Genomic DNA, 14,519 nt, shown 5'->3' on the forward strand with positions numbered 1-14,519 from the left:
TCATGTCAACTAATGTGTTTCCTTCAAAATTTTGAATTATTTTTTAGGCAAAAATGCATTCATAGGTCCTTTAAGAGTTATGTTTGTAACAAATATGTCCTTTAAGATTACGTTTGCAACAAAATTTAATATGTGATGCACAAAAAAGAATTAAAAAAAAAAGATTTAGTTTTTCAAATATATAACATTAATTAATTTTATTGAAAAAGATAACAAAGAGTACAATTGACAAATCATATCCTTAAAATACCAAATGAACAATTATTTAAAAACATTAAATCTGACGTTGGACAATTAAAAAAATGGAAGGAGTAATAAACAAGTAATTTAAATTTTACGTTTGTTAAATAAGTCTTTTAAATTTTACATTTATAACATGTAAATCTTTAAAAAATACAAACTAAAAATATATTTAGTCCTAAAAAAAATACCGTATAAAAATTATTTTTAAAAAATCAAACAAGAAAGATAAGAAACTTACCAAGAAAAAAAAAAACAAGAAAGAAAGAATAAAAGAAAGAAAGAATACAGTATAAAAAAAGTACTCGTATTTAAGAACTCATTGTGAAACTGAAAAGAATATAAAAAGTCATTCTTTCTTTCTTCAAGAAACACGCACACATTTGTGGTATTGGTTGGGTCGCTCAAAGATCAAGAATCTGGTATGCTCGATTTGTGCCGATCAAGAATCTGAATCTCATTCTCTTCTGTTTGCTACGGTAATTTTTTTAATCTTCGGCTTCATAAAATCAAACCCCTTTTTGCTTTTTTGATGAAAATGAGGGTATAAACCCTAAATCAAGAACATTCAATCTTCTGCTCGATAAAAGGTATAACTTTATCCATTTTTCTTGCTCGAGAAAAACAAAAAAAAAACCCTTAATCGTGCAAAATGTTTACGATTGATACCTGTTGCGACGATTTTTTTAAATTCTTGATATTTCAAGAACATTCAATTTCTGCTTGAAAACACAAAACTTTAATCGAGGAAACATGTTATGTCCTGAGAACTTTCAATCTTCTGCTAATTGGAAACTTCATTCCAACATATTTGCCCCATTTGGTTTATAATTAATACTTATTGGTAACGATGATGGGTTGTCGATTTTTTCATTCTTGAGTATTCAAGAACTACTTTCAATCTTCTGCTTCGGAAAAAATGAAACTTCAATTTTTGTAAGAGATTAAATGTCATTGATTGTGAATGTGAAAGCTAGTTGTTGCCGTAATTGCTACTCAAGCAATTGTCCCTATTGGTGTCGGCTTTTCTATTAAAAAAAGTTATGAATTTTTATTCATAATAATGCATGAATGGATATATATTCTGCTTTGATGACCCTTAGTCCCTAAATTGAATTTTGCAACTTCAATTAGAAGTGATTTTGCATTATGAACTTAATGACCCTTGTCCCTAATGTTACATAAGTTTTGGAAGGAATGGATGTCTCAACGACCTTTGAGGAAAATGCATTATGAATTCTTTATTCGTAATAGAAAAGTTGGATGGTTGCTTTCAAAGCAAAGTAGTTTTAATATGAAATTTATTCAAACTGTGGATGGATAGACTTTGTTCCATGATTTTTGTAGGGTGGCCCAAAAATGCTGGATGATGCCTTAATGTGAAAGCTAGTTGTCGATCCTAGTCCCTAAATGCTAATATTATCTATTGTGCTTTGACGGACCCTTAGTCCCTAAATGCGATTTTGTAACTACAGTATGAAGTGATTTTGCAAATGCAAAAGAAAGTGTTTCCTTGTGTTTTATTGGCCCACTGATAAGGGTTTCAAAGGAGAATAATGAAGAAACGAATCGACTGAAGCAAATTACAAAGAAACCAACTCTTTGGAGTCTAAACTATTTCTTATAATATGGCATTATGATTAATGGAGGAATCCATAATGAGGTTGTATATATATATCTGATAAAATTTGATAAAATATGGTGGGTGCTCTGCCACTGGTATAAGATTTTTGTTGATAATTATAAATGTAAGTCTTGGATTTTTATTATTCTTGATCATTCAATAAGATTCAATCTTCTGCTTGATAAAAAATACAAAACCTTTTATTGCTGAATATAGCGGTGTTCAGGTTCAACGGTGATTTTGAAACCGAAATCTCATGATACTGTTAGTGGAGGACTTTAACTGAGGTTAAAAGCATCCTGGTGGGTAAGGGGGAAGGTTAATGAAAAGTCAGATTAAGAGGTATATGATTCCTATCTCTGTTTTTTATGTTTTGATTATATTGTTGAATGCTTGGATGTGGAGAGTAATAATACATGTCAGTATTCAGTACCCATCTTAAATTTATATGGCAAGTGAATGAAGTTTTTGATGCAATCCATTTTGAGTTATCGCTTCTCTACATTACTTTTTAGCTTCGACTGTATTCTTACAGCTTTCATTTCGTGACAGCTTGGGTTAATAGGTTTGCGAAGGCTGGTGTTACTGCCATGGAAGTTGCTGGGAATACAGCATTACGGGTGAGCTATGATTTCAAAACCCTCTTTCTAAGTGTCGTGTCACGTTATTTCCTTCAATTGTCTCATCGAAACCTGGATTTTATTTGTTATGTGATATGGAGCATAAATACTCCAAAATTGCTAAAGCATCGGTGGTATACCTATATCTGATACCAATATGCCATCCATATTCCTCAAAATATGCTCCGAGTTCCCTCTAAATTTTATATATTTCAAAAGAAAATTATTGACTTATGTTTCAGAGATACTTCATCGATACTTTGATAGCGATATCATTTCCAAAATCTTGTCTTAAAGCTTTTTGCGCCGCATTATTCTTTATCATGTTGTGAGCAGAAAATTAGAGTACATACTCTGTTGTTCATTTTTTGAGGAAATGTAAAAAAATATTAAGCGGCATGGTTGTGAGAGAGTGGAGAGGTACATTATCTTATTCAATATAGTGGCGGTCACTGACTTATTTAATTAGTAGAGTTGTTCCTTGGTGAATTAGACTTAGAAGCTATGGTTTTTGGACAATGAGAATGTACGAAAATGATAAAATTAGCATTAGACAGTAAAAAATTAGCAATTGAAGTTGATTAATTTGGCATCCCTTTAGATATTTCTCATTATGATTCATGTTCTCATTCTTCATTATTAACACAACATTCATCAATCTTCTGCTTGACAAAAGGTATAACTTTACCCATTTTTCTCATTCTTGATCATTCAAGAACATTCAATCTTCTGCTTGAGAACAAAAAAAAAAACCTTAATCGTGCAAAAATGTGTTATGTGTCAAGATCATGTTTACGATTGATACCTATTGCAATACCGATTTTTTAATTCTTGATATTTTAAGGACATTCAGTTTCTGCTTGAAAACACCAAACTTTAATTGAGGAAACGTGTTTTGTCCCAATAACTTTCAATCTTCTGCTTATTGAAACTTCATTCCAACATATTTGCCCCGTTTGGTTTATAATTAATACCTATTGGTAGCGATGATGGGTTGTCAATTTTTTCATTCTTGAGTATTCAAGAACGTACTTTCAATCTTCTGCTTCGGGAAAAAATGAACCTTCAAATTTTTTTAAGAGATAATGTCACTGAATGTGAAAGCTAGTTGTTGCCGTAATTGCTACTCAAACAATTGTCCCTATCGAAGTCCGTTAGTCCCTAAATTCGATTTTGCAACAGCAATTAGAAGTGATTTTGCATTATGAACTCTTGTCCCTAATGTTACATATAAGTTTGGTAGGGGATGGATGCCTCAATGACCTTTGAGGAAAATGCATTATGAATTCTTTATTCATAATGGAAAAGTTGGACGGTGGCTTTCAAAGTAAAGTAATTTTAATGTGAAATTTATTCAAAATGTGGATGGATAGACTTTGTTCCATGATTTTTGTAAGGGTGGTCCAAAAATGCTGGATGATGCCTTAATGTGAAAGCTAGTTGTTGACCCTAGTCCCTAAATGCTATTATCTCTTGTGCTTTGATGGACCCTTAGTCCCTAAATGCAATTTTGCAACTACAGTATGAAGTGATTTTGCAAATGCAAAAGAAAGTGTTTCCTTGTGTTTGATTGGCCAACCGATAAGGGTTTCAAAGGAATTCTGTAAGGAAGAAACGAATCAACTGAAGCTAAGTACAAAGAAACCAACTCTTTGGAGTCTAAACTATTTCTTATAATATGGCATTATGATTAATGGAGGAATCCAAGGTTGTATATCTGATAAAATTTGATAAAATATGGTGGGTGCTATGCCACTGGTATAAGATTTGTGTCGATAATTATAAATGTAAGTCTTCGATTTAGTAACTGAAAAAAGGTAGAACCTGACCCATTTTTATTATTCTTGATCATTTAATAAGATTCAATCTTCTGCTTGATATATACAAAACCTTTTATTGCTGAACATAGCGGTGTTCAGGTTCAACAGGTATTTGGAAACCGAAATCTACAATAGCAGGCTGTCATCCTTTTAGATTCATTATGAGACTCTAGAGATATGATTGAAGCTTTGGTTACAGGATAGAAAATACGGAACAATAACAGGTGCTGCGAGCTTTCAAGGTTGATTTGTTTACCCGGCAGGCATTTTATGTCGGAAGTAAATGTGGGGACAAGTTTTCTTAATATGGTAATTCTATGATTTGAGCTGCCTTTCCCCCTTAAATGTATGGTGTAGAATCACATATAGCTGTAAGCGCGCTTCAAAATGAAGGTAAAACAAGTGATTCAACCATTTTATTAGATATAGCTGTATATTATGCATGTAGCATTTTGGTTGATTTTGATTCATATTTAATTTGTTACAGTTTAATAATGAACAAAAGTGGGTAGTGATTACTGGTAGAAGAGATGTACTGTGTCCAATAACATTGAAACACTCATCAATATCCCAGCACCTTTTCTTAACCTCACCCAACTTAGACAAACCTTTACCGGTAAAAAGCTTACTCTTCATTACTTGGTTGTATTATCAGGTGCATTTAATTCAATCTGTTTTTGAATCTACATGAATGCGAGTTTCAATCTTGTTACCGATTTGAGAGCTCATTGATGAGTAATATATAAGTACATTTGTCCACGCTCTCTGAGTCTGAAATATAACGCTGTAAGTGCGCTTCAGAATGAAGGAAAAGCAAGTGATTCAATTTTGTTAATCAAAATTTAAAAGGGTATTAAAACCCTACAAGACTGAATCATTGTGTGACAAAATCTTTTTTCATTATCTAAAAATGGGGTGGAGTATATTGCTCTAGTAACCCCAGATTTGACCGTTGGAATCAATGAATATACTTTGTTTTATAAATTTTAACTGATGGATCATAGATGCCTCCGTGACCATAGAGTAAAATGTTGGATGAACTTAATGACCCTAGTCCCTGAATGTGAAAGCTAGTTGTTGCTTTAATTGCTACTCAAGCAGTTGTCTCTATCGGTGTCCTCTTTTCCATTAGAAAAAGTTATGAATTTTTATTCATAATAATGCATGAATGAATATATATTCTGCTTTGATGACCCTTAGTCCTTAAATTCAATTTTGCATTGCAATTAGAAGTGATTTTTCATTACAAACTTAATTACCCTCGTCCCTAATGTTACATAAGTTTTGTAAGGGATGGATGCCTCAACAACCGTTGAGGAAAATGCACTATGAATTCTTTATTCATAATGGAATAGTGGCTCTGTTTCCCAGGGGGAATTGTATATGATCACTGTGCAGGGTAGTGGCTCTGCTTCTGAGGGGGAAGTGTCATTCTTATCTTTTAAATAGTAAAGTGCAACACATATTAGCATCCACTTCATATAATGGGACCACCGGTGAGGAAGCGATTAAATTCCACCTTTATATTTTGTTCTCATTGTTGTATTGTTCGTTGGATGATACTTTTTTTGGTTTATTTTTTAAATTCTGGTTTTATTCTCCAGTGGTTTGGAACCTAAAGAAGCAAAAGCCAGTCATAAGGTAACTCGATCATCTCTTGCCTTTTGGTTTTGAAAAAGCATGATATTATATTGCCAAAAAGAACTCACTGTAACCTTGTATGTCCTATTTGAACCGACAGCTTTGCAGACTCAGGTAGACGGCGGCGGTGCTCAGCTTTGCCGTGGAATCCTGATGTTGCTACACAACTTGTTGCGTCAGATGAAGACGGATCTCCTTCTATAAGGGTATAGTCTCTGCAGATTGTCTGTTTACTTTAAAGGTAATGTGTATGTGTATTGACTTTATATGAGCATGTTGGCGCAACTTTGGGATATGAGGAATATAATGACACCGATTAAGGAGTTTATGGGGCACACTAGAGGTAAAGTCAGCCATTCATTTATTTATGATTTATTGTATTCTGTGTCTGCCTAGTTGTCATTATCAATGCTACCTTTTCTTTTCATTATATTCTTCTTATCCCCCTTCCACAAATCCATTGAAAAAACATATGGAAAACAAATGAGTAATTAGTAAAAAATAATTGAAGTCCGACGATTGTAGATCCCAATTATGTGTGAATTGTATATGGCAAGTGATAGAGATTGCTAGGAAGCAAAAATACAATATAGAACATGTGTATTTTACATGGGCATGGGGTTTTAGCAAAATCTAGATATTTTAGAACGTAAAATAGCTTGGGCATGGTAAAGAGTATGCGATATAATATTTCTCTTATGGTTTTTAGCAATGTTGTGAAACACGTAACTCAGATTAGGATTGTGAGGAGGGCAATAGTTCATAACTCGGATAATCTTAACACGGATCGTAATAGAGGATCATAGATCAGAGAAGGATCGTAATACAAAATCGTAGGATCGTAACCAAATCATAACCAAATTCTTAATCAAGACAGATAACTTAACATAAAAATTAAGATTTAAAACTCAAACAATTCAACATAAGTTCAAACAGAAACAAATCACAATTCAACATAAGCAGCAGAAAAACTTCCACAGTTACAGGCTGAGCAGCAGAAAAACTTCCACAGTTACAGGCTGTGAAGAGATTTTCAGAATTATAAAAGAAAATGAGGGTGAATAACGAGGGAAATAGAATAAAGTGGTAGCTGGTGCGTAAGTGATAGGGAGAATTTGATTTTATAGTGAGAGAGATGAAGGGAAATGTTTGTTCACTAGGAGTTACTTTAATTATATTATTCTTACCTATAGTGTTCTCTTCCTTAGTGCTGTATTTTCCGGCTCTTGCTTTTTGATCAGGTATGATGTACCGCAAGATTATTGATTGTTCCTATCAAATTAATGTGAAGATGGATACTAGCATGTTTTTAAATGATTTATAGGCTTCCTGGATGGATCTTAATTTTATAGTTCTTTTAGGTTTTACTGTGAAGCTACACAGTCTCCATCACCATTTTAAGTTTATCTGACTTTATTTTATTGTCTAAATCTCTGATATCAGGCGTAATTGCAATGTCATGGTGTCCCAATGATAGCTCTTATTTGCTTACCTGTGGCAAAGATAGCCGAACTATATTCCGGGACACTATTTCTGGAGAGGTGGTGTTTGGCCTTCGTTTATTGCTTTCATGCGTGTGTGTGTGTGTATATATATATATTGAAGAATTTCAATATTTCCAGATTTGGCTAGATTTCGTATTTATAGGACATTTTTCCAGTAGTGACAATTTTTCTTTTTTGGTTGGGGGTGGGCACAGATTGCCTATGAATTGCCAACCAGAACTAACTGGAACTTTGATGTGCATTGGTATTCTAAGATACCTGGAATAATATCAGCATCTTCCTTTGATGGAAAAATAGGCATATACATAATACAATATTAAGGTTCATAAATATAATTTGGAGTTTTTTTTTTTCTTTTTTCGCAATTATGTGGAAGTATACTCTAACTATTCATGTTGAGACTAATTAGCAAGGAATGATGTGATGAGGAAAAGGAAATAGTAGATTAGTTATATTGAATTTTTTTTTTGCTTGATTATTGGTCACAAATTTAATAGATAGTTGTTATTGTGGTATAGACCGAAGTTGTGTCATAAAGGGTAGAATGAATTAGTATTTCACTTTGCAATAATTTTTAAAAATAACCAATTTCATGTTGTCCATCCTACAATTCTGTTTGACAGATCTAGTTACTGCGTATCTTGTTCTCCTTCTCATCTTTTATCACTTCAATCATGCTATGAATTGTAAGATAATTTGTTCTTGTTCAAGTTATAAAAATGGAACTGATCTCCATAATTATAAAATTCCATCTCATAAATAAAATTCTTGTTTTTTATTATTGACCATTGACTATAAATTGGACTTCCACTTTTGTGAGCATAATAGTGTGCCTTAAATCCTATCTATCAGTTTTCCATATATACTTAGCTTATGTTCTTGATCATTTTGCTTCTTCATTTGTTCTATATTTTAACATTTTGCTTAATATCTTTAAGTAGACGAAAAAGAAGCCGTTGTGAGCGGAGTTCCTTAAGGGCCTGTTTGCTTTAGCTTTAATAAAAGTGATTTTTTCTTTTTATTTTTAAAAATGGTTTTTTATGATAACTTAATTAAAAATAGTAAAAGTTATTTCAAATTCATTTTTTTATAAATTAATAGAGTGATTTTGACATTCAATAACTTAAATATTCATGTTAGAGATTTTAACTTAATAAAAATCACATTTGTTAAAAAGGATATCTCAAAAATGATTTTTATGACAAGCTATTTAAAATAGCTTCTTATTTTAGAGATGATTTAAAATTTATCATCCAAAAAAATCTGTAACAAAATGATGAAATACTTAAAATGTCATTTGAAGAGAAGCTATTTAAACGAATTTCTCACTTGAAGCTTTTATAAAAAGTTATTTGTTAATTTTTTTTAACAAATACACTTTAAAAATCATTTTTTTTAAAAAAAGATAAAATAAACGGTCCCTAAATCCTATCAATTGGTTTTCATGTATCGACTATTTGGCTTAAAATTTTGGCCTTCATATATTCAATTTTTTAGTTGTAGCAGACAAAGAAGAAGCATACGCATATATGGTATAGGAAGTTGAATAAGTTAAGCCTATTTTGACTTTTATATTTTAGACGTAATCTGCTTTCAATACTCCTCCCTGCTGATCCCTTTACTGGCCATATTAATTCTAACACGTGTGGTTATCTGCAGGGTTGCCGAGGTTCTGGAGAGACTGATTTTAGTGCAGGTGATGCTTTAATTATTTAATTCTATCAAATAAGTTACTAACTACAATATTTACTTTCTTATAAATCATCTGCATGTGCCATGCTCAGTCTATGTAGATTATATTTCTAAGCATTTGGTGGTGTATGCTTGTTTTGGTATTTTTTTTTTTTGGTGGCATTTAGTGGTAAAATGACACACGCATGTCCTTTCTGTGCAGTACCGCTGAGAGCTCGAAAATGGTATAAACGTCCTGCTGGTTTGTCTTTGGCCTTTGGAGGTAAACTTGTGCTTCAGGTTCTCCTGCTGGGGCTTCAGAGGCAAGATTTTAGTACTTCGAGTATATTTCTTTGTTCATGTTCTGTAACCTTTCAGTTGAATTCATCTTATTTATAATTTTCCAGGTTTATGTGCATAACATGGTCACTGAAGACGGTCTGGTGAGTTGTTCATCTGAATTTGAAGCTGCAATACAGAATGGGGAAAGAACTTTATTAAGGTTTTATGTGATAAAAAGACTCAGGAATCAGAGTAAGTTCTATCCACGAAGCGCAATATTGTTTTATGTTGTTTGCGTTTGATTGTTAGTCTAACAATTAGGTTGTGACTCTTGCTAATAAATGGGCTGATGCTTTATTTGTTACTCAATGCATATCTGCTAATAAATGGGCTGATGCAGTCTGCTAATAAATGGGCTGATGCTTTATTTGTTACTCTCGTGGGTAGTAACTCCTTGTGGGAAAGTACACGGGATCAATACCTTAAGAAGAACCGATCACCATACTTAAAGGTAGTTGATATTATTACATCTTACAATCTATTTAAATTTCATATCCAACAAAAATTGTCAAATTCCTATCAAATATTTTTTTTTTGTAAATCTCTTTCATTTGTGTTTCAGCGATGGTGAGCAATGATCTCTTAAGCCTTGTGAACACTAGGCCTCTAAAATTCTGGAAAGAAACCCTTGCTCTTTGCAGTGTAAGTCTCATTGGTCTTTGCTGCTGATGTAACTGTGTTTTCGGTTAGTTTTTAAAGCATGCTCATCATTTTAGTCTTACGGAGTTATGTATGAAAATTTAGTAGTGTTCAGACTCACTTGCTCATATTTATTTTGCACTAGGCTTCTTTCTACCTCTGGTTGTTTTCTGCCTTCATTCCTTTGTTTTTTCCTGTTTTCTGATTGTTGACCTTCGTTTAAGAGTTTGCAAATGTTGTTTTCCCCTTTTCTTTGTCTTTGGCCACTTCCTTTTATTCTTTTCCTTTTTCTGTTTCTACCTGTCCCACTGGTTCTTGTTGGTCCTCGTTTTTAACTTTACCCAGAACAGTATATTTGTCACTCTCATCAAATCTTGGCATTGTTCTTGAACCTACTTTCACTCTAAATGCCCCCAACTCCAAGACTAGAGCTCTGATACCAAGTGATAGAAATTGGATCAGGAAAGAGAAATTTTTATTAGATGCACGAACAAAACTCAGGTATTCGAGAGATCTAAACTCTCCCAGTTGACTTGCATCCTCTCCATCTCAACCCCTATTCCTATGTTGTTTATTGTACGTTTTAACTAACTCAAGTAACTTCGATGTTGTCGATGGCAGATTATGATTGCGAGCCTAAAATCGGCCATATAAATATGGCTTTCTAAGATCCACCTTGGCCACCAACTTCATTGCGGCCACCATGCCCCACCATACGAAAACCAATACACCAACTTCATTAAGTAACATTATACACCTAACCATATTTCATGAAGATATTGCCGGTTTTAGAAAGACCTAACTACTTAAGTGATTACTTATTGACCACTCTTTTAACATTGTTAATAACTAGTAGAGTGGTTAATGGTTCATAAACCAAGTAATTTTACTAAATCCTTTTCGGAAAGATTTTTATTTTATTAAAATAATTTGGTGCAAGTCACATCTGCCATGTAGAACTGCAGTTCTCTTCAGATATTTTCATTTGGTGGAGGAACATAATCATTTTGATATGAAGGGCTCTCAATTGGAGAAGTCATGTTCATGGTTTTGTCAATTAATTAGCTATTATTTTATGACTTCAGCTGTCTGGTGTTTCCTTTATTGTTCAGTCTATGAAGCTTTCTGCACACCTACATTTCTCCATTTGTTTCCCCTTTCTAATTATGGTTGCAGAGAAAGACTTAAAAACCACTTCTTTTGAAAATTGTCAATCATACGGTGGATCCTTTTATGGGGATGATAATTCCAATTATAATATGAAATATTATCTGGTAGTTACTTTAACTTTGTTCCTTTGGCATTTTTCTTTTGGTGCAAAGCATAGTGTCTCTGCAATTTGAAGCTATATCTTTGAATATATGTTGCTCAGGATTCAACATCCCCTCAAGTGCCACACAGTGTTTCTGGAGTTCAATATCCTGATAGCTATCAACAGCCATTTGATCCTAGATATGGGATTGGGTACAATGCTCCTGCTCCACACCAGCAACCCCAACAACCCAATTTGTTTGTTCCATCACCGGCTACTCACTCGGGTTCCCTAAGCTCCCCAGGTACATTATCATATAAATGTCATAAAAAATGAACAGTTATTGCACATTTGGATGATATTTATGGGGTTGTGTAAGGTCAATGAGTTTGATTGAGTTATCAGTTGTCACCCTTAGGTTTGATGTGAAAACAGAATGTGAACCTACATGATGTTCATCATTAAGTTACCTTAACTACTCATAAAAGATATTAAACAATTGTGAGCAAAGGTAAATTCTCATTTTTCAGTTTTCTTATTTGGTTTGATTTCAAACAACCTGAAGTTGATTAATTTGGCATCCTTTTAGATATTCTCATTATGATTCATTTTCTCATTCTTCATTATTAACACAACATTCATCAATCTTCTGCTTGAAAAAAGGTATAATTTTACCCATTTTTCTCATTCTTATTATTCAAGAACATTCAGTCTTCTCCTTTAGAAAAACAAAAAAAACGTTAATTGTTATTCCAAGATCCTGTTTGGTGTACCAATATTTTAATACAGTTTTTTGTCTGTTACGATAATGGAGTTTCACATGTTTTTGGAATTTTCATTCCAACATATTTGCCTTATCTGATTTATAATCGATACTTGTTGGGAACGATGAAGGGCTTCTTGATTATTCAAAAACCTTTAATCTTCGAAAGCACTGAACATTCAAATTTTGTAAGGGATTGTATTTCTTGATGCCCACAAAATGCTGTATAATCTAGTCCCTGAATGTGAAAAAGCTAGTTGTTGCCTTAATTGCTACTCAAGCAATTGTCTCTATCGGTGTCCTCTTTTCTATAAAAAAAATTATGAATTTTTATTCACAATAATGCATGAATGGATATATATATTCTGCTTTGACCCTTAGTCCCAAAATTCAATTCTGCAACTGAAAGGAAAAGTGATTTTGCATCAAGAATTAAATGACCCTCGTCCCTAATGTTTCATATGCTTTGTAAGGGATGGATGCTTCAATGACCTTTGAGGAAAATGCATTATGAATGGTTTCTTGATGCCCAAAAAAAGCTGCATAAATTACTTAATGACTCTAGTCCCTGAATGTGAAAAAGCTAGTTGTTGCCTTCATTGCTACTAAAACAATTGTCTCTATCGATGTCCTCTTTTCTATTCAAAAAATTTATGAATTTTATTCACAATAATGCATGAATGGATATATATTCTGCTTTGATGACCCTTGGTCCCAAAATTCAATTCTGCAACTGAAAGGAAAAGTGATTTTGCATTAAGAATTTAGTGACCCTTGTCCCTAATGTTTCATATGTTTTGTAAGGGATGGATGCTTCAACGACTTTTGAGGAAAATGCATTATGAATGCTTTCTTGATGCCCAAAAAATGTTGTATAAATTACTTAATGACTCTAGTCTCTGAATGTGAAAAAGCTAGTTGTTGTCTTAATTACTACTCAATCAATTGTATCTATCGGTGTCCTCTTTTCTATTAAAATAATATGAATATTTATTCATATTAATGGATGAATGGATATATACTTTGCTTTGATGACCCTTAGTCCCTAAAGTCAATTATGTAACTGCAATTAAAAGTGATTTATGAACTTAACGACCCTTGTCCCTAATGTTTTTTTAAGTTTTGTAAGGGATGAATGCTTCAATGACCTTTTTATGACCGTAATTGTGAAACTGTCACTAGTTGGTATGGTATACATAGTCACTAACTCCAAATTCGACAGTAAGATGGATATACTTTGTTCCATGAATTTTGTAAGGGGTTGTCTTGGTGGCCCAAAAATGTTGGATGATGCCGTAATGTGAAAGCTGGTTGTTGCCCTAAATGCAATTTTAATATAAAATTTCATTCATAATATAAGGTATGAATATTATCTATTGTGCTTTGATGACCTAGTCCCTAAATGCAATTTTATAACTACAATATGAAATGATGTTGTAAATGCAAAATAGAGTGCAGGCTTGTTTTTGGTTAGCCTATTGATAAGGGTTTCAAGAGAATTCTCTAAGAAATGAATCAACTAAAGAAAAGTACAAGAAATTAACTCTATGGAGTCTGAACTATTTCTCATAGTATTTATCTACTATGTATGGCATTATGCAGACAACCTATGTCATATAAGGATGCTTGCATTGTGATCAATGGAGGAAACCATACTGAGGTAGTTTTGTCAATGTTTTTGACTGCAAGTGGTTGTATAAGAATAAACCTGCGAACTCTTATAAGGGGCCTCTCGGTTATGCAACATTGAATCGATCGATCATGTAGGTGGTATAGCCACTCTGGTATGCATCCTACAAACTTGTTGTGAGTGATAACAGTTCTTCCAGACAATATTATTATGTAACAAGTATGCTCTGTGCCGAGAACCTTGAAAGATGCACTCTTTCGTTTCCTACGGTAATTTTTGGAACTTTCTTTCCACACATATTTGCATTCATTGAGATACCCATTTTTTCATCCTTGATTATTCAAAAATATCCAATCTTTGTCTTGATAAAAACAAAAGAAACTTAATAATTGAGCAAATGTGTTTTGTCCCAGGACCCTCTTTGGTGCCAATATTTTTAAAGATTAACTTTACTCTTTTTGTTTGCCTTGGTACTTTTGGAACTCTGATTGCAATATATTTGCATTGGTACATGTTGAGATATTCTTTTTTTCATTTTTTATTTAGTCAAGAACATTCAATCGTCTGCTTGCGAAACACAAAATAACCTTAATTGAGCAAACTTTTTCGTTTGCTATGCGGTAATTTTGGAACTTTCCTTTCAATATATTTGCATTGGGATACCCAATTTTATTTTTGAGTTTTCAAGAACATCCAATTTTCTATTTGAAAAACGGTAGAACCTTACCCATTTTTTCTCATTCTTGATTATTTAAGAACATTGAATCTTAAG

The 14,519-nt window shown here is 32.9% G+C and overlaps 2 protein-coding genes and 1 long non-coding RNA gene across 20 annotated transcripts in view; all 3 read left to right on the top strand.

Moving 5' to 3' along the window:
• Positions 1-65, top strand: part of LOC123922406 — a 7,257-nt gene extending 7,192 nt beyond the window's left edge. The window contains exon 2 of the mRNA XM_045975125.1: positions 48-65. Coding sequence (XP_045831081.1) covers positions 48-65 — 18 coding nt within the window. The remainder of the gene's footprint in view (positions 1-47) is intronic.
• Positions 66-549: 484 nt separating this feature from the next.
• On the top strand, positions 550-9,439 carry LOC123920190. 12 transcript variants are annotated; one of them, XR_006813573.1, is made up of 8 exons: positions 589-719; positions 1,588-1,988; positions 2,081-2,206; positions 2,417-4,697; positions 4,792-5,945; positions 6,046-7,486; positions 9,110-9,146; positions 9,345-9,439. It is a non-coding gene; the product is annotated as an uncharacterized LOC123920190 (long non-coding RNA). The 12 variants fall into 12 exon arrangements; XR_006813575.1 differs by having other exon boundaries at positions 2,091-2,206; XR_006813571.1 differs by having other exon boundaries at positions 1,588-2,206.
• An 87-nt stretch (positions 9,440-9,526) lies between these two features.
• Positions 9,527-14,074, top strand: LOC123920188. 7 transcript variants are annotated; one of them, XR_006813564.1, is made up of 6 exons: positions 9,527-9,655; positions 9,804-9,914; positions 10,026-10,105; positions 11,475-11,658; positions 11,773-11,865; positions 12,591-13,709. XR_006813564.1 is itself a non-coding variant. In XM_045972385.1 (5 exons), exons 3-5 carry the CDS (start codon positions 10,028-10,030, stop codon positions 13,752-13,754), a joined length of 297 nt encoding a protein of 98 aa, XP_045828341.1. In that variant the 5' UTR covers positions 9,527-9,655; positions 9,804-9,914; positions 10,026-10,027; the 3' UTR covers positions 13,755-14,074. The 7 variants fall into 7 exon arrangements, 2 of the variants coding, with proteins under 2 accessions (XP_045828341.1, XP_045828340.1); XR_006813563.1 differs by having other exon boundaries at positions 11,475-11,865; positions 12,591-13,707; XR_006813565.1 differs by lacking the exon at positions 11,773-11,865 and having other exon boundaries at positions 12,591-13,707.
• The last annotated feature ends 445 nt before the right edge of the window (positions 14,075-14,519 follow it).

This window comes from Trifolium pratense, linkage group LG4 (genome assembly GCF_020283565.1).
Source record: "Trifolium pratense cultivar HEN17-A07 linkage group LG4, ARS_RC_1.1, whole genome shotgun sequence".
NCBI lineage: Eukaryota > Viridiplantae > Streptophyta > Magnoliopsida > Fabales > Fabaceae > Trifolium > Trifolium pratense.